The sequence below is a fragment of the Pezoporus occidentalis genome, unplaced genomic scaffold, assembly GCF_034315485.1.
Source record: "Pezoporus occidentalis ecotype Australia unplaced genomic scaffold, CSIRO_AGI_Poc_V1 ctg118, whole genome shotgun sequence".
In the NCBI taxonomy this organism is placed as follows: Eukaryota; Metazoa; Chordata; class Aves; order Psittaciformes; family Psittacidae; genus Pezoporus; species Pezoporus occidentalis.
In genome coordinates, this window is record NW_026912972.1 from 4,879,165 (window position 1) to 4,906,331 (window position 27,167).

At 38.7% G+C, this 27,167-nt stretch overlaps 1 protein-coding gene across 1 annotated transcript in view; it reads left to right on the forward strand.

Annotated features, from left to right (window-relative positions):
* The window catches only part of SPAG16 (sperm associated antigen 16), a 324,063-nt gene extending 297,725 nt beyond the window's left edge, over positions 1 to 26,338 (forward strand). Inside the window, exons 14-15 of the mRNA XM_062603516.1 lie at positions 10,033 to 10,098; positions 26,132 to 26,338. Coding sequence (XP_062459500.1) covers positions 10,033 to 10,098; positions 26,132 to 26,338 — 273 coding nt within the window. The remainder of the gene's footprint in view (positions 1 to 10,032; positions 10,099 to 26,131) is intronic.
* Positions 26,339 to 27,167: the final 829 nt, after the last annotated feature.

The window sequence follows — 27,167 nt, forward strand, 5'->3', positions numbered from 1 at the left end:
CATCTTCTTGCACATGAAGCACTATGTATTCATGTGTATATATATATATATATATGTATGTATTTATAAATTATTTTGACATTTGTTTTGTTGTGGGATATTCCCAGTAAAGATTCTCTGGTTTCAACTCTATACACTTGCTTCTTTGAAGGTGACATTAATAGTTGTGTACTCTGTAGTCCTGTAAATCCAGTCACTATGTACAGTGCCAGTATTGATGGATTAAAAAATATATTTATTCCTGTTTCATTTTAGTCATTAAGTTTAGTGGGAAATATTAATAAGCTTAACAAACCTAAGCCACTAGAGTGTATTTTTAATGATTAAAATAATTCTTCTGTGAGATGATCAATAAGAATCTATAAAGCAGGTGGGACTTCAAAAGTTGGTATTTTGCCTAATTCCTTTACTACCAAGACTGAATACAGTTTCTGCTGGGAACAGTGCTACAATCAAAGATAACATTAGTAATCCTTGGACTGAGATTCAGCAGGGTAGTTCCAGTGGGAATCCTTTGTGTGACGGAAGTCAAAAGGATGTATTTACACATCTTTGGCTTGAGCATAAGCGTATTTATTGGCATAGGTAATTAACGTGCAATGAAACTTGACATCAAGTGGAAGTCTTTTTCTAGCAAACGCATTACCATGTGTCCTCATGCTGTTCGTGAAACTGGCAGTAGTTGTCATTACCTACAGTAGGCCCCAGATCTGCTTCATTTGCAATACTTCCTTGTGGGAGTGTAAGGCAATGACCGAAAGGATGATGCCTTTTCACATGGTATCTGCTTCGGCTGAGCAAGGGGCCACAAATATGAAAGGCCCGTAACATATAAAGCATGCAGGTTTATGAGACAAAGTTTGCTTGTTCCTAAATGGAATGGAAGTTAACCATAATACTATCGAGACACTGAGATAGGAATCAAGTATTTGTGTTTTGAATGCTAAATAAAACTTAGATGTCCAGTAGACTTACTAAAAAATGTAACAATTTCCATCACCTTCTTGCTTTACTTTCTCTTTTCTCTAGGAAATCACTTTTTAAAATATCCCATGAATTTGCTTTTGAATACAATTCTGAATTGGAAATTGGAGAAAATTAGGAATATTTTTGATAGGCATTTGCAATCCTTTTTTTTCCTTTCACTCAGAATATGTAGACAGTGTATGCAGGATCTGGTGTAGATCTGGTGTAGATCTACAGAATCTACAGACAGTGTGTTTGTACGATCCGATTTCAACATTTTCTTCTCTTTCTCTGATGATATTTTCAAATTGTGAAATCTAAAGGCTTTTTAAAATTAAACTGTTCTCTGTTTTTTATTCATTTATTATTGCTTCTTTATTTCAGTGACTTCTTTTTCCAGTTAATAACTTCTTCAGTGCTTCCAGCCAAATAGTCTGGATTCTCTTCTTTGATCTCAGTCCCTCAGGTCAGCAGTACCATGATTCTTAAAGCAGCAGCAGTTGATCTGCAAGTGATGTGTTTTCTTTGCCAAGACACTTACTTTGGGGACTAGTTAACCCCTTCCTGATGGTTAATAGAGAAAATAGATACCTGAGAGGAACCTGTCTTCAAGAGTGCTATTCAGCAGTTGCAGGTTAACAAAAGAGAACTGGAGATGTGTTCTGTTAATTTTGCCCTTCTCTATTTTCCTCATGTTGGTATTTTGTCTCTGCATCTGCCATTTGAAATTTGGATGAGATGCTTTCGATGCATAATGACTGCCAGAACAAAATTCACAGTGTGAATACAGAAGGCTCATATATTCATTTATACCGATAGAAGTAAACACTCTCCAATGGCTGTCAGAGAAGTAATAACTTTGATCTTATTGGCTTATTCTTGATTTATACTGACTCTCTGAAAGGACGAAATTTTTCAGCTTTTTCTTATATTTTCCTTTTTAAACTTTTGGGATACCTCATTTGTTTTATTTAATAATCACAGTTGTGGATGTGCCTGCTTTTACCTCTATAATACCTATATATATATATATATATATACCTTCCCCTTCTCTTGTTAGGAGAAATAACGATTGTTCTGGTATGAATTCTTAAAGCAAACTTAAGGCAACAGTTTGGCATTTGGGCCGAAATTAAGCTTAAGGTTTTCAAAGCACTAAAATCCTTCAGACTGATACTTAACTTCTCATCTCCAGATAAGATCAGAAGATAGGGTATCATGGGGATTTGCTTAGTTGCTGCTTTCTTAAGACTTCTGTTACCAAAGCAGAGTTAGATTATCAGGTGAAAAAGTACAATTCTTGAGTGCAGACAATGCACAGGAGTGGTAGATTAAGCTGTAGAAGCCATATGTGTGCAGAAGCTGAACTTTCTGCATGTGAACAGCTTCTTATTCCTTCTGTAGTTTTTGTGCCGGCCAGATACTGGTCACTTCTGAACAGAGGAAAAGTAAAAACTTGCCAAGCATGCAACCTAAGTTTCAAACTTTCTGCCTTTCAAAATGGGAAGGAGGAAAGTGTTTCCCATGTAGCCCTCCCCTTTTTGTTATGTATAATTAAATTATGCATTCATTGTTTTATTCTGCTTTCATGTAATTTCATTTTCAAAGCCAACAGAAACTCTTTTGTGTTTCTTTGCTGTGCTTTCACTGCGCTCATAACTTTTCCAGTTATATTCCACCAGCAACTTGCACTCATTTATAATTAATCTTTTTGATCTTGTTTTTACATTAAAGCAATAGAACTCATAATGTTTCATGTTAGACAGTCCTACTAGGTTTCTGTCATTCACACATTACTCTCCTGAAAACGAGTGGTGTGTTTTGCCAGCTATTGGAATACCAGGTTACTTTAAAGTAAGCTTTATTTATGGTAAATATGGGCTGCCTAATTCTGTCAGAAAAAGGCTATATCCCATACTGAGAAGTCTTCAGTTAATGGGCTTCAGCGTACAGAATTCCCTGGCCATCCCTGCTCTTGCACTGCTTTTCCTTCCCTCCCTGGAACATCCAGGAGTTATACTGCATAGGAGAAACGCAGTTAACCAAATTTGACTTTTTTTGGTGCTGACAGTGATGTATGTTCACCTGCCTTGCAAATCCTTATTAAGATGCAGTTGATCCTGTTACTGAAGCCATCTGCCAATATCAACCAGGTGAATAATATACAAATCTGCTGTTAGTAAAGGAATGTCAATATTTCTGAGGGATTTTTCTTCTACTTATTTTCTTTTAAAGGAATGATTTGTTCAGCAGAGGAATTTCTCCCTCCTCCCCCCTGGATGGTCTGTCATGGCCATGCCTGTGGAATTGTGCTGGTCTGTGATCTCTCCAAGTGGAGATTTCTGTCTCTTCACAGACAAAAGTTCAGGAACGTATCTGCTTGCTAAAAAACCTTTTTTCCTCCTTCTGTGGTCAGAAGTTTGAGGTCTCTTGCAAGAGCTTAGTGAGGAGAGAATCCCACATGGTCATGTCTGTTTAAATACTGCCTGTGGTTACAGGTTTCCGCAGACTGCTGTACAACTGTCAGTAGAAGACAAAAAGATAATTCACTTTCATCTCGAGAACAAAGCTGAGCAGAGGAGCTTTTTTCAACTTTTTTAATTCATAAAACATTTATCTTAGAGTCAGGTTATATTATGCTGGCAAGAATATAATCTGTCAGCATTTCTTACTATAAACTCCTGGTTTTAGTGTTTTTCAGGAGAGCCTTAGAGGTTTGCTTTGAACAGATTTAGCATACGAGGTCTTGGCCTAGAAACATACTTTTCCTTCAAATTAAGGAAAATGAATATGACTGCATGTTCAGTGCAGAAGACTTTAATGCTATGTTCAGGTGAAAGTTCAGATACAGGAAAATGAGGTAATTCAGGAGTGTCCCAGAGCAAGGTTAATTTAGGTTTTGTCCTGTACTTTTAATAGCAGTTGCTACTAACTCTGAGATGAAAGGAAGGCTGGTCTGTGGTAAAAGGCATGGTGTTAGGCTTAGCTGGCAGGCAGAGGTCTATTTCTGGTTTTTATTAGCTAGGTTTAGAAAAACACTGTTTCTTAGGTTTTTCATCTTTCACAGTATGAAAGTTGTTACATAAGTTCATGCATTTTTAAGAGATCCAAAATTCTTTTTCATTGCTCTAGGAAGATATAGTGAATAAAGTTAAAAAAAAAATATCAAAGGCTGTCTGTGAAAAAGAGAGATCGCTGTAATAGCAAAGGGCCCAACAGCAGATGTACTCAGTTTTCGTGTATATACCTGCCTCCCTGAATCCTTGTGTAATAAGGCACACAAACGATGGTTGGAGGTTAATTTTATTGATTCATCTTACTCATTTAATCATTTGTTCATTAATATATATTATATTTATTACAGGGTTACAAAATATCTGAGTAATGCCCTTATTCTAACCTCAAGAAACAGTCTTCTCCACATGATTTTTACCCCCAGGGTCTATTCCAAGCAAGGAGAACAGAAGCAAACTCCATGCTGAAGTTTCTGTGTTTGAGCTTATCGAGTCAAACCTGTGGTGACAGATGGTAAAACTGTTTTCCAAATTTGTTCACTGCTTACTGTACAGATACTGTACATCATGTGCTCAAAGAGGCTCTGACAGAGGAACTGGGAGACGGATGTGGTTTGCCTTGCTCTGAGTGGTGCCCTCTGGATGAGACAGGATGGGGCAGATGGAAAAGAGCACGGCTCTTGCTGCGAGCAGCTGGGCTGACCTTGCGGGGGGGTCACACAGACATCATGTGATGCAAGAAATTGCTGAAGTGAGTTACTACAGGCAGGGCTGGAAGGAGAGAGTAAAAGAAAGGAGCTGTCTTGCAAAGGTAGAAAGGGGAGGTGTTTTTAGGCTCCTTCTTCCATTTTTTTTGTTTACTTGTCATATCCCATGAAAATTAATTATCTCTTTTTTAGAAGTTGCTTATGCTCTAATAAAGAGATCCAAATCCCTTTTGAAGTTTCCAGTGCAACAATGCAGGCAATTCCCCTGCAGCATGAAGTGACTTCAGACCCCACAGTTCTGCTGGATATGTCACATTTCCGTCAGAGCTTTCTAGTGCCTCGCTAATGCAAACTGGAGGTAGACCAAGCAGAGTCTGTGTAATGAGTGAGGCAAGGGTTTGAGTAGGAGTTGCCCTTTTAATGTTGCTTTTTGCTGTAAGAAAAAAAAAGGAAAGTCTTGGCCATATTCAGTGAGGGGATTGAGAGAAAGGTTAGACCTTCCCCAGTGCGTCGACAGCCACTGTATGGTAGTGCCTGTCATGGAACACCTAACATGACCCTTGCTTTAGGAAAAGTTCAAATCAAGTGAAGGAAGCTTCCTTAAGCATTAGATTATTTGTCTTTCTGAAAAAAATTTACTTATGTAAGATCGGAAATTTCATTCAAGATACTATTTTCCTCCCCCAAATAAAAGTAAAGCTTTCATAAAAAACTGTTGGGAAATCTTGTTTCTTTTTAGTGAGGAGAATGAGGTGAATAGTTCCACTGTTGAGTGCTTCATGGTTTGAACACTTTTCTTAGTTTCGTCCTTCTGCATGAACATATTTCTTTTAGTTTATTTCTAAATGAACCAAGAAATTACAAATAATTCTCTTAACACTGTTCAGAAAAATCTTATACTCGGATGTTGTTATCTAGAAGCTCATATCGTTTCAAACTTACACAGATAATTATGTTTTGCACTTAGTCTGTTACACTCATCTTGATCAAATGGATTTATTGTCTTGATTTTTGAACTTGGCAAAGTAAGTTTGTTCATCTCAGACTTTCATGTATAACAGGGCATTCAAAATGTAGAAAAATAAAGCAGCAGAGTTTGAAAAACATGAGTAGTTTTTAAATTATGCTCAACGGTTTTAAACTCTTTATTTTTTCCACAGCTGCGTGAATTATCACTGGTTAGGTTTGGAAACTTGTTGCTGCTGAACTGGTAATTAAAATAGGTGTAGGAAGATTCAACTGCTATGTTACATAGTTAATAGTTGAGCTTAATTCTACTTAAGCAGAGGTAAATATATTAATTATGATTGTCTTCAGCCTGTGTTGTCCTGCCCTGATATTTGTATGCCTATAGGGAGGGTTTACAGCAGAATTTCACTATTGATTCCGAAATCATGGCCTTTTAGCCTGTGTAAGTCAGAACAAAAAATCATTCCAATTTAGGCTCCTTGTTTAACTACTTTTGCAGCAGGATTACTGTTCGTAGATCCATAGTTCCAAAGGTCAGGCTGCTTTTCTACAACACTGGATTGCATTTAAAAAACAGACAAACCAGAAAAAAAGAAATGTTTTCTCTCTTTGAAGTCTTTCCGATAGCTCCAGTCCAAGGCAGGCAATTAATGTCTGCGTTCAGTGCAAGCTGAGAGGTTGATTGGCTCCATAACATAATGCCATGGTGTTTCTAACTGCTGATTCTAATGTTAATTTCTGGGTTTCAAACTGGAAAATTATATGTGTGTGTGCATGTGTGAATAATTATTAGAAAAAAAAAAAACCAAAACAACAAATCCAAAACCCACTAAACCCACAGCAAAACAATTCAGAACACATCATATTTTATTCTCTTTGAACATTGCTATTATCTGTTTTCTGCAGAGGAAGACTATATGGCTATTAATGTAATTGGGCAATAGCTCAAGGAGCGAATAGAACTGAGATTTCCTCCATTAAGATTTCAATCAAGACCTGATGACTCAGTTAACAATAATAATATATTCTCCATAATTTACTGTCCTTTACACTGCTACAGTGTCATACGCAAGGAGACTGGATACACCCTGTGGCTTAAATGTGCGGAAAAAATTGGTCTTTTCACAGCTGCAGACTTCTGCTGTGATGTTTTGTTGTTTCTCCTACTCTCAATTTGTGATAATGTCATCTCTGTCAATGGGACAATTGTCAGTGAGACTTTGAAGGTAGCAGCAAAGGAGCCTAATTTTCCCTAACTGACAACTCCCCTAACATTAAGACAAGCTTCTCCTTTTTCCTCTGCTCTTATCCTTGTGATAGAAATCCCAGAAGTTTGCCCCTGCTCATCTTGAACCTTAAAGAAATTCAGGTAAAAGGCAAATGCATACAGCTGGTTCCTGGATGACAAGAAGCAGTTAGTAAGCCAAAGACCAATTTGCAAAGCACTCCAGTGAAATTCCCCTGAAGAAGAGGTGCTCCAAACTTTTCTCAAAGGGAAACTAAGCCCTGTTTAGTTCTACAGTGAATGAAGCGGGGGTCCTGGTGGTGTTATTTGCTATTTTGTAATTAAAGACTGAAAGGCAAAATGCATGTACAAAAGGGGAATCATTAACTTACTGCTGAGCTCTTGATGCTGAAAGCTCAGTCCTATCTTAACATGAGGTCTGATCATGAGAATATTTATTACTGTTTGATTTTGCTGGGACATTACAGCTAAATAGTAATCTTTCCAATTTTGTTTTCATGATATCTGTGTATGCAAAGCTCAGATGTCCTGGTGTTGGTAAAGAAAACACTAGCTGTGCATTGAATAAAAATAAAGTGGCATTTGGAAATTAAGTTTCAGCAATAATATTGAGAAACACTTTACAGAACCATTGCCTTTGTCTAGCTTTTATTATGGTTATTACTATTATTAAAATCCTTTTCAGAAGCTTTATACTGAATTGGCTTACAGAAGGGAAATCAGAGCATTTACATTCATTTTGTGGCATGGCATGATGGTTTGTGAAGGCATGCTTTCTCTGCATTTGTGGAATGGTTACTGGGTATATATATTGGTATTTGAGTGAGTTTGAGGATAAATACTATGCCCTGCTGAGCAACAGCAGTTACTTCACAGGGACTACTTTTTACATGCAAAACAGCACCAGCATTTTGTTGTTACCATGGATGGGGTACAATTGATATTGCCGCTAGGTCACAAGATAGATTTTATGTCCTTGATTTTTTTCCTTTCTAAATTGCTCTTATGAGTTTGGCTATGCTTGTCTCCTGTTATGTTACCTTTATAAAATTTAATTTGCCTGACAATCTTGGGGAATTTGGTGTAATTTCTGTTCCAAGGGTGAGTTTAGAATTGGATAATAATTATTTACATTTTCTTTTCATCGGGTTTTATCAGTTCATATTTTTTTTATTCAGAAGTCATGTAAATAGGCATTTTTTGGAGTGTTTTTTTAGCATTTTTCCCCTTGTAAGTCTGTTGAAAACTGTGGGGGCCTCAAGAACTGTGCTTTGTGGATCCTTTTACACTTATAGCGGGTGTTGTGATTACTCTTTAAAGACAGTGGATTGCTTTTAACAGTCCAGAGCATTTTATTCTTGTTTTGTTTGCCTTGCAATCCTTCCATGGAAATAATACTAATTTTCTAGTTTGATCTCAATAGTGTCTGCAGCTTTGAAGCAGACTACTTCAAGACAGAACAGTAAATGAAAAATACGAGATACAAAACAGCACTTGCCAAAGTAGCCTTCTGCCTTTTTTTTTTTTTTGTGACATTTTTAAACAGAAGAAATTCTGTGAAGCATTAAATGCTGGGATTTACCAGATATTTGTATTCTAATGCTACATGAACAAGACTGGAAAGAGTCTCCTTGGTCGTCCAAGTTGAGCCCGAAGATTGCATGCAGCAAAAGGTCATTTATTTCCAGCCTTTTCAAGCAGCTTCTTGCAGTTAATGAGATTTTTTTATCCCCACTCTTGGAGTGGAGGGGAGGGTTTGCATCTCACTGTTTGAGAACTGTCTTCTCATTTCCAACTGAAATTTATCTGCAGATAATGAATACCCATATGTTCCTGCATCAACACTACCCTTCAGTTTCAATAGCTCTTTTCCCTCTTTGCTCTTAACCCCTCAGATATTTACAACAGCAATCTAATCCCTTTTAACTGCTGTTTTGTTGGACTGACTTCTAAATGGTTCACAGATATAATATAAACTACAGACTATTATCAAGTAGTATCCCTCCAGTATTACTTTGTGGTCAAACCTCATTAACTACTTGCCTGAAAGGACTTGTTGCAAACTGTAAGAATATACTGATAAAGCATGCTGATGATAAAACCTCCTCATGTAGGAGGTTTTGTCGATGCAAAAGCGAATTCAAGTATGTTATGTCACAGAAGGAGTGATTTTTAATTTTTGTTTTAATTGGGAAAATTATAATGGAATTAAGCTGATGGTTTAAACTTAAAAGCATGACAGAGGTATGATTAAGCTATGTTACTCCTGCTCCTGAAAGATTGATTCAAGCTGGAATTATGTACAAAGAGGATTACTAGGACAAGTAGAGCAATCCTAGATCTTGGTTTGGGGTTGTTTTGTCTCTCCAGAAAAATACAACAAATAGTCTTTCAATTGCAGAGTCAATAAAACATTTTCTTAGGGTGAAAACTTGTTCTTCAGGATAAGGTTGGACTTTTAATAGAAAGCTGGGTTGGACTTTTAGTAGGAAGTATTTTTGCTGCTGTACCCTATGAAGGCAGTGATTTTTATGAAAACAGAGAAGTACATCTATTTTTAATACCTCTTTCTTCCCATCTTGAAGACTTCGGAGTTTTTTAGTGGGAGATGCTGTGGTTGGATGCCTCTTGTACTGGGAGAACAAGTCAGATATCAGTGATGACATCTGACATATGTTACTGCACTATGTAGGTCACTTATGGCTTAATGTGGAAGATGACAAAAGGTAATTAATTTTGATTTCATGCTTGTGATTCCTTAAGGAAGACTTTAATGGTGTGTGTGGAATATCAAGAGACATGTGCTGAATCACTGCCTTAGAGCAATAGCTCTGTCTTTTGGCAGCCGTGATTACACCTTCTAATTCAATCCCTCTGGCAAGGGAGATGGCTTTTCTTTGTGGTATTTCAATGCACCTTCTCTGCTAGCTGTTATATGAAGTAAGGATGTATTTCCTTAGTAATTGTGAGAAATATGCTCCTCTTCTAGCAACCAGGAACTGGTTTTTAGCACACAAAGTGCCTTGGTTTGCACACAGCCATAAAATCAAGGTCTTTCTATTTACAAGGGTAGAATAATTTATATCACTATAAGTTACTTAATTGCTTTATTTTTATGTTTAATTCGTAGGGTCTCCGTGTCTACACATTCTATGGTCACCTGCATTCCTGTAATCATGCTACATTCAACCTGAAGGTAAGTTCTGAGTATGAATTTCGTGGGGTTTTTTTTGTTTCTTTCTTTTTTTAATCATCATGTTCCCTGCTCTGGTAAATACTGTCATGCTCTGTGTGAAGTAGATACCTCTGCAGCTGAATTCAGTAATAGTAATGACATCTAAAGCAGTTCAGTGTGACACACCTGCGAGCCAGAACAGAGTCCCAGAGACTGCTATAATGAAGCTGCCCTGTCCTTGTGCTTGCCTCTTTTCTCCTTTGATCAGTGCACGATATCTAAGCCATTCTCCTTTGCCATGATCACTTAGTGACTTTACTTAAAGGAAATTGGCTGGTAGCTTTTTGTTTGTGTTTTTTTGTTTGTTTGTTTGGGTTTTGTTTGTTGTTATTTTTTTTCCTGGATGGCTAATTTTATAACTGTTGTCTAGAAAGAATCATTTTGCTTGAAATTGGTGACAGGCTGTGATCTGAATGGAAGGGAAGTCATTTTTGCCAAATGTTTCTTTGAGATGATATGAAATACTCTGAAATGATCAAAACATTTGTGATGTGATGTGAGGGAGCCTACAAGACTATCAAATGGGGACTCTGGTAGCTACAGGACAACAGGTAATGGGTTTAAACTGAAACGGGAGATTTAGGTTAGATCTTAGGAAGTTCTTCCCTATGAGGGTAGTGAGGCACTGGCACAGGTTTCCTAGAGAAGCTGTGGCTGCCCCATCCCTGGCAGTATTCAAGGTCCTTTCCAACCCAAATCATCTATAATTCTATGTATGGTTCCCCCAGCTCTCCTGGCCACACTGCTCTTTAAACTGGTGTGGAAGTGGAGAGGCATGTCCTGGCTTCTGCTACCACTTGCCCTCTTTTATCTCCGAGACCATCTTTCCTTAAAAATATCTCAGTGGTGTTCCTGCTCCTGTGCTTTCACTGCCATTTTAATTACAAGCAGAGCAAGGTGCCACTCAAGGAGACTCTGAATATACTCTTCTTGATCAGTATCAGCTACTCATTTAGCAAGTTACACTTTTTTACTGTTTATAGGCCAAACCCTAGGGACTGACATAGCAGAAAGTGTGAGATAAACTTATGACAAGGAGAATAGGAATTCCAAAAGAATCCTGCCTTTCTTGGCCACATGCACCTATCTGTATATTTGACAGGCACAACCTGCCTCTCAGGACTTTGAAGCACTGTGGTGTAGAACAAGGAATATTTAAGAGTAGCAAGAATTGTGAGGGAAATACTATAGTAATACTATAGCACTGTCTTTAGCATGAATATTTACAAAAAACCTTATGCTGTAATGTGACCTATAGTGATTAACAGGAAGCTGAAACATTGTGCTGATAATCTCCCAGACAAGCATGTTATTTTGATAAAGAATATTATAGTTGGCATTAAACTCTAGACTAAAATCATTGGTTGACATTCTCAGTGATTGAATTAGTAAAAATGGAAACCTCTAGTTCAGCATTGATTAAACTGAGGAATATAATTTCAGAAGCTGTAATTACAGTTATATAAATTAACCCTGTATGTACCGGAAAAGTACTGAGAAGACTAAATAGTTGGTCCTGAGTTGTACAAGCTACAGTTGCCACATTGGTTAGCTAGCAAAGCAAGTACTATTTTTCAACCAGAAAACTGTTTTCATACCCTCTAGTCCTTGCCCTCTAAGAAATAAAAACATTCCACCCTAAGCAAGCTGATTAAGGTGTTTGAAGCGACAATACATTTTGTTAAAGGATACATATATGATGAGGAAAGAAGGGTTTATGGAAACTAATCAGTGTTTTCAACCATACTTTCATAGGAAACTGGAGATTGATCATGGACAATTTGGACAATGATGCAAGATCACTTCTGGAGTGGCCAAAAGAAAATCTAATGGCTAGGCCTGGCCAAAGCAGCTTTGTAGCCACGCAAAGATTTGTTAAAAAAGTCTGATTTCTTAAGTGTGAAGTGGCAAAACTGAAGGCAGATTGCTGACAAAATCCTGAGTATTTATTTATTTAATATATCCTAATGGCACAGGTCTTCAGATGCTTTGTCAGAAGTCTTATCTACAAGTCGGACTGTGTGCGTGCAGTAATGGTGAAAGATCCCAAGAGATTCATTCCTCTTTCTACTTAGGGTATAGGTCAATTGAAGTGGGCTCCTAAACTCCACTTCAGTGGGCTTGTGGTAGTTGTGCCTCAGGCTGCTTGGTGCCCAAAGGAGTTTTTAAAGAAGGTTAAATTCTAGTTACACAAAGTACTGTAGAGAAAATACAAAAAAAAAGTTCCACTTAGCTCAGCAAGCTGCCCAGGCAGTGCATCCAGATATTAAGGGATATCTTAGGGGAAGAGTATTGAATGAGGAAGAAGGAAAAAAAGAATAATGCATTTATACAAATTGAATAAATCCTCATTGAACTCTGCGAAACTGGTTAAATCTGTGTTATTTACTAACCATGCTTCTGAAACTGTAGTTAATAGATTTTTGTGAAGAGGGCAACATTTACAGCCAGAACTCTTAACAATGCTCCAATTCCATGATATTCCAATGATAATTAGTCATTTCTCTATAGAACATAACTTCCCGTTTGGCACCCGAAACATGGCCATTTGTAGGAGGATGCTGTGCTGGGACATGAGCTCTGGAGATACTGGCAGGTAGTGCCATTGCCCTGACAGTTGTGGTTGCCTTCTGTAGTTGTGGTTATATCAGGACAGAAAAGATAACACTTTTAGCAGTGTATAGATCCTGTGGTTTTCCAAGTTGGTTCTTTGCCTGTGGAAAATTTGAGACCATTTCAGCAAAATCCATACAGCTGCTTTTGAACTGAAAATGTACCTAAGTGCATTTTTCCTCCTAAAAGTTAATGATACTGTCCTTTTTACTCCCATGCCCCATAACACAACTAACTTTGCAGAGACAGATGTTTCAGATGTTTCTTTTCCACTGAGGGCTAAGCCTTTGAGTTGAAACGTGTGCACTTATAAGGGTGGTTTTTTTTAGAGGCCACTGTGCGTGCTCCAGTTCTCTTCAAATGCTCTGAGGGCAGTAAAAGATACATGTGAACTCACCTTACCTGTGGAAAGCAAAGGTACCAAATCTAGGGAAAACCAAGTGAGACTGCACCTAAAAGGCAGTTTCCCCAGTTCCTGAATGTTACTGAGATTTGAGGTGACCTCTTTAATCGGTGGATTCCATATGACTGCACAAATGTAGGCTCATGGTGGGCAAAAGGTGGTGGAGGGTCCCCCAGTGCTACCAAACTGCCTATATCTGGACATCAAGGCAGGGATGTCCAAGTCAGCCCTGGCCCTCTCCTTCTGTCTTGTGGATAATTCTGGGGATGATATTATGCATCTGGAATAATTCATGCAAAATCAAACCGCTAACATTTTTACATCAGTATATGGTTTTGATCAACGACTAGGAGAAAACAAAGCCGTAGCATACAGTACAATTCATACAAAGAATGGTGATCTGTTCTTGAATGTTGGCATGTAATAAAAAAATCTAAGTATGGCCTAAATAGCATTTGAAGTAAGGTTTGTACATACTTTGCACAGCATTTTATCAGCGTGGCAAATCACCTATGCTAACGAAGTATAAAGACTGTAGCTGCTTGGTTGAATCATTATGAATTTAAATTAGAACAAGATTTCCTCCCTTATGTGTGTGTGTATATGTGTTTGTGTTCAAATAAGGGTATGATTTTCATTCACCTTTGTCTATATCTGCTGTACTGTGTTTGCATGGTATCTGAAGGTTAAGGAATCATTACAGAAGTTACCAAGTTTCCCTGCAAGAAAAAAGTAGTTTGGGAATTAGAGTTTATATTAGAAAAGCCTCGAAGACTATAAAGAATATTCTTGATAGAGCAACTTCCCTATTTTACCTCCCCAAGCCAAAATGCAAACAGTATTTTGGTCAGTCTTCCATTGATTCACTGAAGGACAAATAATGTCAGACAGTTTTTAAACAAAAGCAAACTTTCAATTTTGTTTACCTCTTCAGCAGTCCAGTTTGATGTCAGCTACCATTTAGCTGGGCCAATAATATTGATATTTGATGTCAGTTCTTATTCATTACTGCACCCAAAATGATGCAGAAGTCAGATCTTTCAGATGTTTCTATGGATGGTCAAAAAAAAGCCACGGATGTCTGACTGCATCCAACAGACATAAACAAGAAAAGAACAGAATACAAAATCAAAACCCTATCTGCTCTTATTGTTATTTATGTATTCCAAGTGTTCACTTCTTTGCATAAACTCAAAGCCAGTTACTTGCAGAGGTTACCTAGTAATATCAAACGTGTTCAATTATACATGCAAAAGGGCTAATAGGTTCTTCCTCTAGTTTATTTCTGTCTCCATGCATAAGAAATATAATTACAGAACTGAATTACATTTTAAGTACAGATTTTAGTATCATTAGTTAACTATTTTCAAGCTATCAGGTATTGTTAGAAGTAACAAAGTAAATCTGTTCTGTCTCTGTGTCATGGTAAAGAACAAAATCTGCATCACAATACCCTCATTTCACTTGTTGGCAAAAAAATCTTTCTAGTAATACTAAAACTCTCAGAAAACTGCGTTAGAAGCCACTTCCACATCCAGTCTCTGAAATTTTCATGTTATTCCCTATTTTTGGAAGTAATTTTGCTGGAAAGCTCTCTTCCCTTGGCCAAGCACACTGTTTAATCACTTCCTACCATCTCTGCTGCTATTGTTATTCACACACTCCTACAGTTAGCATGAATGTGCTTGTTTTACACATTGTGTGTAGACCAGATAAGTTGTTCTGAAACCACTCTGGAAATGTTGGGTAGATCTATCTTAATTTTGATCAGCGTAAATATTCTTGCTATCTGCCTCTGACATCAGAGTTCTAATATAGAAGGCTGGATAAACAGGTAAGAATATGTCTAGCAGATATCCTAGAAGTCAAAAAATTCCTCCAGCTCTTTCTGTGAAGCTCCAGTACGTATGGACTTGTCTGACCATGTTCAAAAGGCCAAGGAGGTATGTGATGCACTGGTTTGAGTGGGGGTGGCTCTCCCAGGGTGGTGTATCCCTGTGTCCTTGAGAAAAGAGACAGGCTTTTAACAAGGGCTGGGATTGAAAAAACAATCCAAGCCTGATTTTTAAATGTCAGACCCAGTTTGTGTCATCCAATTTCTCATCACCATTTCTACTTTCTTATCAGAAATCGTTTGCTAAGAAAAACTTAGTAATAGGTTTTTACTCAACAAGTCAATGACAGAGAAAAAGCCTTTTTTCTTTCACTCATGGTAGATGATGGTGACCGAGAAACCTTAAGTGTCAGTTTTTAATGCACCAACTGCTGCTAGAACTTACTTCTGTACTTCTAAATTGGGCAAAATGCAGTTCTTTTGCTGTCATTCACCCAGACCAGTATGGAGAAGTATAGATTTGAGAAGACCTTCTTTTGCTCTTCTTCCTGGTGGTAGGTTCTAGGAAAGCAATTCAAACCGATCAGGAAATGAAAAGCAAAAAACGTTACTGTAACAATTTCAGGGGGGACCTTATCGCTTAAGGCATATGGATCCAGAAGGTGGCTCATCTCTGCTCCCAAGTAACAAGTTACAGGACAAGAGGAAACCACCAGGGGAGGTTTAGGTTGGATATGAGGAAAAATTTCTTCCCCATAAAATGAAGGTGGTCGGGCATTGGACCAGGCTCCCCAGGGCAGTGGTGGAGTCACCATCCCTGGAAGTGTTCAAAAACCATGAGGCCCTCGGTGATGTGGTTTAGTGGTGGCCTTGGCAGTACTGGGGAGGTGGTTGGACTTGAGGACCTTAAAGGTCTTCTCCAACCTAGTTGATTCTGTGACTGACCACTGCTGTAAAAGCTGCTGCCTCACATTCTCTTTTCTTTCTTTGCCATGGAAAAAAAGAAATAGAGTTTTCCCAATTTAGAAATACAGTTTTTACCCAATATTTGTAGAGACATCACTTTCAGCCTTCTCATCACCAGGTATTACAAGATGGGTATCTGCCTGTCCGCAGGTATTATCTTAAGGCCCTGTGTTCTGTAAGAGACATTGCCTGGTCAGTGTTTTCAGTCCCCTCTTTGTGGTGCGTGCTCTTTGTTGGATCCTCGTAGTTCTACATGGTCTTGATGCTGTGAGTGGAAGACATACCTCAGGTTAATGTGGTATCTACTAGCACATGGACTCTATAGAAGTGAGATATCAGAGGGACAGCTGCTCTTCCTGGGGGCAGGCTGCGTGTACCATGATGGCTGAAAGCCTCTGGTCATGGTCACTAAGACTTCTGTGCTCCAGAAATGGACCACATGGAGATGCTGTAGATGAAGAACATGGGTTAGGAGCAAGGCAGATGTCTGCCATCATACTATCTCATTCATTTCTTTTGAACCAGCAGTAAATGAAGTATTTAACTTTTCTAATTGAAGCTTTTAATCAGTTTTTGCTTTTGTTTAAATATTTGCATGTGATGAAGCTTTGTCTAAATTCTTCATGATACAAGTCTGGGGTAATGAATAAGGCATCTGGATTTTAGACATTTCTGTAAATCCCAAGACGAAAAAATGTGGCATCATTTTTAACTAGCTTTGACGTAATTTGGTGTTGGGTAACTTTAAAAAACCTGTATGTTTTAGGTCAGATTGGCCCTTAGAAAGATCCTCAGCTGAAACCGAGAATTACCTGACCATACAGCATTTTCTTGTATGTTTTCAGACTTTATATTTACAGTTATAAACATAGTATGTCCGCTTGCTCAGAACTATAAGAAAAAGAGATTATCTCCTTTAATGAGATTTGGTTTGCTGCGTTCTGTGTTCTGCAGTGAATGTGACCCTCTGCGTATACACTACATGAAGCAGGCACTGTTTATTATGCAAAACTGCAAGCACTGTGCAAAACTTTGCCCTTCTTTCTTGAAGGAGAAGAATTAATTTGTGTATCCTAAGGAATAAGGTTTTTTTTTCAAATGCCTCTCCTGGCCCAGCATGCCTGACTTTTGTGTGGCAGATGGACACTGTGAGTCCAGGCCCCAGCATAATTCTTTATTTTAACAGCTGTGTTTAAAACGTGTCCTTTCGCAAACCAAGCAAAATCAGAATGCAAAGATTCTTCTAGGTTCTTTTAAATTCTATTTCCCACCTGCAGAACAGTCAAACCTGTCTAAGTGATATTTCCCAGGAAATTATGTTTTAAAAGACATTGGAAGGCAGCTCACCATCACTACCCTGTAACTCTCTCATGCGACAGTCATTTTCTCAATAAATTGAGACTTTATCTGCACTGCTGCTGTTAGCACTGACGTGAATGGGAATCACTGCAGGTGCTCAGCGCCAAGTTGTGAGGCCAGGGATCCAGATATGTCTGCTCACACTGAATTTGCTCCCTCCAGCTCACCCAGCACTCCCAGTCTGCTGTGTTCAGGTGTAGTTGGGGGTCTCACATTCCCTTATCTGGGTTACCTGATCACATATGCTATGGTTTTGCCTCGGCTGCAAGCAGACAGGTAACAGCTCTTCCAACAAAAAGCCTATTTGTACAAAGTTGGCTTCAAAAGGGCTTAAACTGAATTTAGATTAGAGAAGTTAAGGTTAGACCAGTGATTTCTGTTTGGTATTCTATTTCTATAGAATATTGGTATTCTATTTCTATTTGGTAAGAGGACTCCTTGAACTGTTTACCACTTAACAAATCATGGCCAAAGGGAAGGACAGTGCTTGAAACATGGTTGTGTAGTATGTGGGTTCATATAATACAAACTTGAGCTTAACATCAATTTATGCAAGAGTGAAAGTAGGGCTGGATTTGAAAAGGCCTCCCAGTTATGAAAATACAGTTTATCTGTAGGTGAATAAATATCGCTATTAGAAGGTACTTGGATATCAGATTTATTTAATCTGAAAATAATTGAGAATGCACAGCTGAAGTCCATCAGGGATAGGAATGATGATTATTCTATTATTCTATTATTTTATTTTGATGTTGTATTGGGTTTGTGTGGCAAGGTTTTGGTCACAGAGGGGCTACAGGGGTAGCTTCTGTGAGAAGCTGCTGGAAGCTTCCCCCATGTCTGATAGAACAAATGCAGCCAGATCCAAGATGGTCCCCACTGCTGGCCAAGGCTGAGCCCAGCAGCAATAGTGGTGGCACCTCTGGGATAAGCAATTGCAGCCAGAGAGAGGAGTAAGAATGTGAGAAACAGCTCTGCAGACCCCAAGGTCAGTGCACAAGGAGGGAGGAGCTGCTCTAGGTGCAGCAGCAAAAATTCTCCTGCAGCCTGAGGTGCAGACCATGGTGAGGGCAGGCTGTGCCCCACAGCCTGTGGAGCCCACAGTGGAGCAGATATCCACCCACAGCCCATGGAGAAGGAGATATCCACCTGCAGCCCACGGAGCCCATGGTGGAGCATATATCCACACACAGCCCATAGAGGACCCCACACCGGAGCAGGGGGATGCCTGAAGGAGGCTGTGAGCCCATGGGCAGCCCATGCTGGAGCAGGCTCCTGGCAGGACCTGTGGCTCTGTGGAGAGAGGAGCCTGTGCAGGAGCAGGTTTGCTCCCAGGAGCTGTGACCCCACAGGGGACCCACGCTGGAGCAGTCTGTTCTGAAGGACTGCACCCCATGGAATGTACTCACGCTGGAGCAGGTCATGAAGAGCTGTAGCCTGTGGGAAGGACTCATGTTGGGGAAGTGCGTGGAGGACTCTCTCCTGTGGGAAATAATGGGATGGTATTTGTTGAACTGAGCATTCTTTTGCCTGAAATACTTTTAAATTAGGAGAAACATTCATACACTTACCAGAGTTCAGAATTGGACAAGCTTCTGTGAATATATTCTACATATTGTTGATAGTTCTTCTTTATGCATTTAATTTCCTTTTAAAAATGCCCAAAGACAAGAGCCAAATATTAAGTTGAACTTTTTCATTTTACGTGTTCCTTTGATAGTTCCTGGTTAAAAAAGCACATGGAGTTTACTGACACTTATTTCCTTTCAGTTACTTAGAGGTTCTGCATTTTTAAATGGACTCCCATTTCAGCAATAGATCTATTGCCACTATACTAATTTATGAAAGTATGTATTATGTCTGTATTTTAGCATTATTGCAGTGGGTACTACCCAGATTTAAAAAATGTACTTATTTAGACTTTAAGGAACTGAATGACAATGAAATCCCTGTACATGAACATGGTGTACCCTAGAATTTGTTATGCTTATTGCTCTCAGGAGTGTCTAATCAGGTAATGATGGCACCTGACTTCACTGTAGTCATGGTGGCTCTCAGAAGACAGAGGAAAGCCAGAAATGGCAATTATCATTCATCTCCTCTCACTGCACAGCTCCCAGAATTCAAAGGCACTTCTTTGATGGTTAGAAAGGAAAAACAAAATCGATTATTTTAAATCTCCCTGCAAAAGATAATGCTTCCTTTGCAGTACTGTTTCAAGTGTGGTGTCAACTACAGCTAGCAGTAACTGCAGGGAGTATAGTGATGTTGCGTTTCGTATGTAAATTTATGCAAAGGGTTTCTGCAAGCCTAGCAGGTGTAGTTGCCCTCAAACACTGCCAGGCACTTCCTGCTTACTCCATGTGGCAAAGGAAAGAGAGATTCCCTCTGTTTCCCACAGCAAGAGGAAAGCATGCAGAGTGCATGTAAACAGACAAGAGACCCATAAGACATGTTTATTTCTGAAAGGCAGTAGAACTGGAAATTCTGATTCAACAAAATTCTGCCATTTCCACCGATTACTTTTAATGGAGCTCCTCCTCTGCTGGACACAAGGGGTGTTCTTTGTGAGTCTCACTATGCTCTGAAAGGATAAAATTAATCACCTAGAAATAATATAATTTTAGGATACTCTGCATCTTGATCAAAATCATCAGTGAGAAAATGAGGATAAGAAGTAAAATAGATCTACCTTGGTATCTTTATGTGATGACACACATACTTGTCCATTTATCAGCACAGACTTCTCATCCACGTGCTTTTTCCACTTCCTGATACATTTTTTTCTCCTCCACTTTCAAATAGCAGTAGACTTCAGGTCATTGTTCACTTCAAAGAGGCGTCTCTGTGCTTCTACTTTCTGTAGTAAATATCCCTTCTGCTCAAAACCCCTCCTGAGGACTGTCTGGTTGTTCCCTTTGCTGTGTTTGGTTGTTTGCACTAATAGGACTCACCCATCAGACAGCACTTACCCATGTGCCTCTCTCCCTTTGTGCTTTCTGATAGGACTTGCTATCCTGAGCTACGTGCTGCTGAGTACCTGTAGATGATCCTCATATTACAGCTGAAGCTGGTCAGGTCCCAGTGTGTACCAGAAGTAATTGCAAAGTATTTAAACTTGAACCATAACTTAGAGTGGTTTATTTAGAGAACATTTTCACAGCACTTCTGATGTGCTAACGTTCTCTCACCTTTATTACAGTAAGTGATGGTATGTCTGTGTTCTGGACTGCAGCATCACGTGAAAGGGGAAAGCGTTGACACAGAATTCCCCTATTATGTTTGTAAAGCATGTTTTGACTTACCACCTTCATTATGAACCTCAGCTGCTGGGGTGCCTGAAGGAAAAATTGGCAGCAAAAGAATTGGAGCTGGGACAAGAATGATCCCTGCTTCCCTCAGGCATGAAACATTCATTATCCTGAGGCATCTCCTTTGGGCTACTGGAGTAGGTACTGATACTGCCTTATAAATGGCATTAAGAGAGAGCTTGGAACAGATTCTTGTAGTTTTGAATCCATAATGTTTTTTAATAATAAATATTGTATTGCCTATTTGTTCAAATGCTCAGTGCACGTAGAGCTGGCTTAGAGGAGGAGGATGCTTTTGCCACAGAGCATGTACAGTCAGTACACTCTCAAAACATGTACTTTGATCCATAATATCTAGGGATTACAATAGATCAGTCATCACAATAGGTATAGCAAAAATAACCAAATTGTTGCAGCAAGTTATATCAGTTCTACATAGGGCAAAATTAGAAGCTGTTCATTGACAACTGCTAATAAAGTTGGAGGGTTCTTTTGAAGGAAGCAACAGTGAAGTTCTGAGAGAACTTCTGAGATTCTTTCTGCATCAGTATCTTGGATTCACCTCAACTCCAGAAGAACTGGTGTCTCACCAGTTCATGCTTACTCAAAGCTGTAAAAAATGTCACAGGGATTGAGGCACACCCAGTTGCTTGAGTTCTGGGTGTTCAGCTGCTTTGAAACAGGAGTGGTCCTTTGCCACTTAGATCACAATGCAGAAGTCAAAACTAAAAAAGGAAAAAGCTAGTAAAAAAGCATATGGTAAAGCCCTGGTGCTGCCTCTCAGTAACCCTTAATCACCCTTTTTTGCCCACTCTTGATGAAAACGATTATTAAAAATAGACCACTACCCTTTCAAAGTTGTAATCAGTGCAGCTCTGTATTTTTGCTGGGATAAGTAATTCCATGTCTTGCTAAGAAGATGCGATTTTAATTTGAAACTGGGATGATTTCAATCTGATATTTCAAAAATGGGTGGTGATTGATTAATCATCAGTCTAATAATGGACTACATCTGCATTTTTTTCCTCTGTCTTTATCATATTTTACATAATTCATTTGGCTTAATTGGACATTAAAATCTTTTTCCTTGTAATGACTACAGCAAAGTCACTCGCCCCTGCCTGGATTCTCTTGAGATTTTTCTGCCTTCACTCACTGATGCTCAGAAAGCCCAATTCCACCCCATGGGATGGAGTGGCACAGTGGTTGGACTCTGCCATCCATGCATGCCCCCTGTTATGTTTTCTGAGTGTACTTAGGTTTTGCATTACAGGTAACCTGAGGTAGTAACTCTCATTAGGTTTCTGATGTGCTTCATGCTGTAATGTGGGAGGTAGTGATTTCTTCTCTTAAAAATATTCACTTAAACACATAGAAAATGGTGGTAGATTTAAGTGACTTAGGACATGTCCCACAGGGAGCATCTTAGAAATGCAGATTATTCACGTCTGTCTCAGTTTGAGGTAGCTGAAGCTATTCCTCATGTGACCGCTTTGTCTACTGGGGCTTAATGGCAAGGAGCTTCAACCACACTTTTTGTACACAAAACAAACTCCTTTTACTTCGTACAGAGACTGGTAACAAGACTGGTAAGATTGGTACTAAGCTCATCAGCAATTTGTTATGCCAGAGGAATATTTAGTAATTCCAAGAATAACTAAAATAGTAACTGTAAAAAGAATGAAAAAGCCAAAAGCTCATAGGAGTATTCAGAGTGATTCCATTTTATAGATTTTTAAATGGTCTGTGGCCAGATGCAGGTGAGTTTATTTAACCTATTACTTACCCCTTTCTTTTTCTTTGAATGGCACATAGCTTCAAATTATCCTTAAGCTTGATTACCTTCCTGGTTTATTTCTGCCTATTACCCCATGTCTCCAGTTCACTTGATTTAGAACAGGCACATGACATCAAAAGAAGAAGTGGTGATACATAAAAGCTGGCTAATCAACAAAGTCGTTTTGGAGTGTTTCTAGCTTAGCAGCTGCCTAGTTATCAGTAATAATTAATGCATTTAATAATATGTCTGTGGACTGGGTATGCTGAGGCTGATAGAATACCTGTTTGCATGTGTTGATGTGTTACCATCAGAACTCTATGTTTTCTAATTTCTGTCTGCAGATGAAGTCTGCTGCCTTTCCATTGGAATCTGGCAAGATATGCTACTGGGTGTTGCATTTTATGCGCTATATGTTTATACCTGCAAGATATTTATAAAAAGTCTGCAGACTATTGACAGCAAGAACTGGTTAATCTTGCTGCTAAGAAGATGGTAATCTCTTTAGAGCTGGACCATCTTCGCTCACTTGTTTCCACAGCAGCTAGCAGTGGGATGGTGCTCCCAGACCACGTTTCTCCACCACTGCTTCAGTTCAAATGGCATCTGCAAGGGTTTGGGGTGGGGCTTATCCTTTCTGATTTTGTGCACAAATCACCTTGTGAAAGAGAGCTTAAGTAACAAGGTAGAATGGTTCAGTGTGTCTGGTATATATTAATAATCTGATCACATAAATTCCTGGGAAGGGAAGGTTTGTTTACCCCTTGTGATTCTTAGGGATCTCTAGTAGAAAGGGGGAAAATATGGCAGAGAATAGGATAGCAAGATTGAAAGAGGATGGGGCATGTATCTTCTTTTATGGTAGCAAAATGAATTAAGGGAAGGAAGAACCTGTAATAGAAGTAGATCAGGTTGTTTTCCTCATAATTATGCAGCTAGTAACGATCCTTCAGTCAGGACCAGTGGGAAGGTCAAAGAGCTCTACAGCTGTACTTTGCATCAGGGGCTGTCTCTGATCAATGTTTGCATAGTATCTGTTACAATGAAGCACTCTTGATGCTACTATGATCTATTAGCCAGACCTTGCTGTTACTTAAGAGAAGAATGTCATACTGAAAGTCCATGGGCATGACTGTTGATGAGCAGACATAGAGCACACACTAGAGTGTCTTCTATAACTACGCTGAGTGGGTTATATGCAGTCTTATTCAGACAGGCTGTCCATTGATCTAGTTCAAAATTGCTTAGTTACCAAAGGTGTAATTAAGGAGCATTTATTAAATTGAAGCATATCGGACACACACAAAACAAGTTTGAAGACAGGCGTATTCTAAAACAAAACCAAACCACCACCCCCACCCCCAAATAAAAGGTATATTTTACTAAAATGCCTTTATGGATAGGAAACAAATTGGGAGTAAAATGCAAGAATATTTCAAAGTCATATTAAAAGTTATGAAATAACAGGTATAAGGGGTACTAGTGATTTCCTAAGTGGAATATTGATAGTGATGGACATAATCTTTGCAGAAGAAAGTGAGGTGTGGAGAGAGGATGGTGAGGTGTGGAGAGCTGGTCCAGAAGCTGAGTGAGGAATGGAGGCATCTTTTGACATGAACATACTCAGTTCTTCTTCCATTTACTGATGTGATACATAATGATAGAAAGGAGACAGCACATTTGATCTTGTGTCCCATCCTCCTCCTTTGTAGTTGCTGCTGTGTGGCAGCTTTACCGAAACCTCTGCTTAGCTGAGATAAGCATCTTTAAGCTCTCTGAAAGTCAGGGCTTCCAAAACTGATCATCAGTTTTGCAAGAGTTGCTTTATAAAGATCAGGGGTGGGTACATTCATAGTCAATCTGGATTCCATACTGTATGAAAAGGGTGGGATGAAGAGAAGAAAGAGCTTCAGCTGTTTAGCCTGGAAAATATGGTCCATGAGGCATATGAGTAATACTGTAAGTGGAATGCATCATGGACAGGGAAGAAGGGAGGAGTATTTCTGCAAAAACACCCCTTGGATTTAACCTAAAGGATATAGTATGCATGTGAAAAAGTGCTTTTAAACTTCTGGTTTATGCTTATGGGCTGAAAAGTTTATAAATGCAAGGAAAGGCAGGTTCTTGATCAGCAGTGGAGGCTGGATAGAGGATCTCCACTAATCCGGGATTCGGTACTTTTATTGTGGCAGATGTAGGAAAGCACTGATTGTAAGAGTAGGAGACTGGATTTGATGCCTTTCTGGTCTTATATCCAGGATGTTGCTTTGGTTTTGGTTGTTTGTTGTTTTTTTTTTTCCCCATTCAAAATTTGCTTTATTGAGATGGAGTTTAAGCCATACAACAATTTCAAGTGTAGCTATTGTATTTGGGTTTTTTTGTCATTTGTTTCCCATCCGGCATGCTTAACCTTGTTTGTATAGGCTAAACTTTATGAAAGGAACCAAATGAAATTAAAAAGAATTAGGTGGGTACAGTTGGTGAGGCAGTTAAATAAATAGCCTTTCCTCAATGCTCAGCATCACAATGCTGAGGGGGAATGTAGTTATGGTTACTGAGCTCTTCTGCAAAGCAGCAGGTGCTGAGAGCTTGCACATTGCTGGCTAAATTCTCCAAGCAATGATTACTTTGATTCTTGGTGTTACTCTATATTACTCCCTGTAACAAGCTAGAATGGAGTTTTGACATCTCAGATCTCCTCCAAATGAACCTGAAGATTTCATTATATTTATACCATGATAGCGTTTCACAGGCCATTACTTTCTACTTGAGAAGTCAATGGATATTTTCAGATCTTAATTCCTCTATTTGCTAGATAACGCCACATATTTTCTTGCAGGTATTATTTATTTGAAAAACACAACAATTAACTGAATATAAAAACACCATGGATGCAGCATCTGACCTATGTTCTACCTGTTCCATACCATTGCGCTTCTCCTTCAAAACAGTGTATCTTAATCTAATCTTACACTCTTGCATAAATCGGAAAATATATTGACTTTGATAACTCTGGGTGCAAACCAGCTGAGCTGGTTTGGGGATTTTAAATCTTCATTTAGGAGGTGAAAATGAAAAGCAAATGTTTCTGCATGAGTAGCTAGGGGTTTCTTTCTGTTATGGTGGCGGGAATTGACTAAACAAAGTAAAATTTGGGCATTCTTTGCCCTGCCTTGTTGGATTTTTCCGTTTGTTCATATGCTACATATTCAAAATACTTCTGCCACTGTTTTAGTTGTTGAGGTTTTTTTTAGATTAATATTGAAGAGAGGCATGGGGGACATGCTCCTGCTGTCTTTCCTTGCATAGGTAGTCCCTGCATGTTTCTGACTCACTGAAATGAGTGAGATTGTCCTTAGCATAGCTGTTAATGAATGATAGAGTGTCTGTTATTCTCTAATGTTATGCTTCACACTGAAAGAATGAGTAGACAAGTTAAAAATCAGGGCTAAAGGGTCATTCCTGTGTCTCTGTGAGAGAAAAAATGTGTAATCACAAGCCATGTTCTTAGGGGACACTGGTATCAGAATTCAAAATAACCTCTTTTCTCTTTTTTCTTACAGTTTCTCCTGAACTGTTCTCTTTAAAAGTCATACTGTATTGTTGCTGTTCAAGTCCCCATAGTTGTTAAGTGGCTGTGACAACCTCACATACAATAACACTGTGTGATACTCTTTCTTTTTTGCAGAAGTACAAAAATGATGCCTTTATTTTGTTCCCAACATTGACAGGGTGATTTGATTGCTTCCTGCGACTCCTCTGGTATGATGAAGCTCTGGGACATTCGGAAGTCAGTCCCTCTTTTATCTGTAGATGCAGGCCCACATCCAGCCAACCAGGCCGTCTTTGATCACACCGGTAGGATTCTATCTTCTCGTCCTCAGATGTGGTTCATTTTGAAATATTTTGAAATATTTTGTGGTTCTGAAACCAGATAGTTTGTGTGAAACAGCATAGATGTGCTCATTTTCAAGAAGAGCTGCCCAATTATGCCAGTGGTCAATACCCTTGTTTTCAATGGACTAGCTTGGCAAATTGGACTAATGATCCATATGAAATGAAAAATGTGCAGTAACAAAAAGTGCAATTTATTACAAAAGTACTTCATAAAATGCAGAATTAATCACTGGAGTTAAAAAACATAGCCACATTACCTGCATTCTAGTGATGTTTATTCTCCATTACTGTTTGTTCTTTTACTTGCAAATTCTGTAGTTGCATTTCATAACCAGTCTTCCGAAATCCTCTTATAATTGCCTCAGAACTTCATTGTGTTGATAGGACTGCTTACTATGCACAAAGAATTGAATTAACCAGTTCTTTTTCATCATCAAGCCTGTTTTACCATGTCAGCAATATTGTGAGTGAGCATGCATTTTCATTTGAAGAAGGACTGCTGTAAACCATATGTTTTGTTTTAAAACCAGTATTAATCTGCAATTCCAAAGCATGGACAACCATTCATGTTGCAGCACAGAGTTAGATCCTTGCTTAGGAAATCGTTCTTACTCAAAGGTAGTACAGTAAGATGTGATATAATAATGTATAATGTCATGTATATAGGTATATTGAAAAATAGATACATATTTGCATTATATGTTATGTGGATAAAATGTAATGCTTCAATAGAACGTGAGATATAATTCAGGAATAATTAGACAAAAATAGTAGTATGATATTTTGTCATAATGACCCACATACTGTGAAATGCATAATACCAATATGCTAAATCACTTGGCAGAAAACTTTGCCATCACATTCTATATT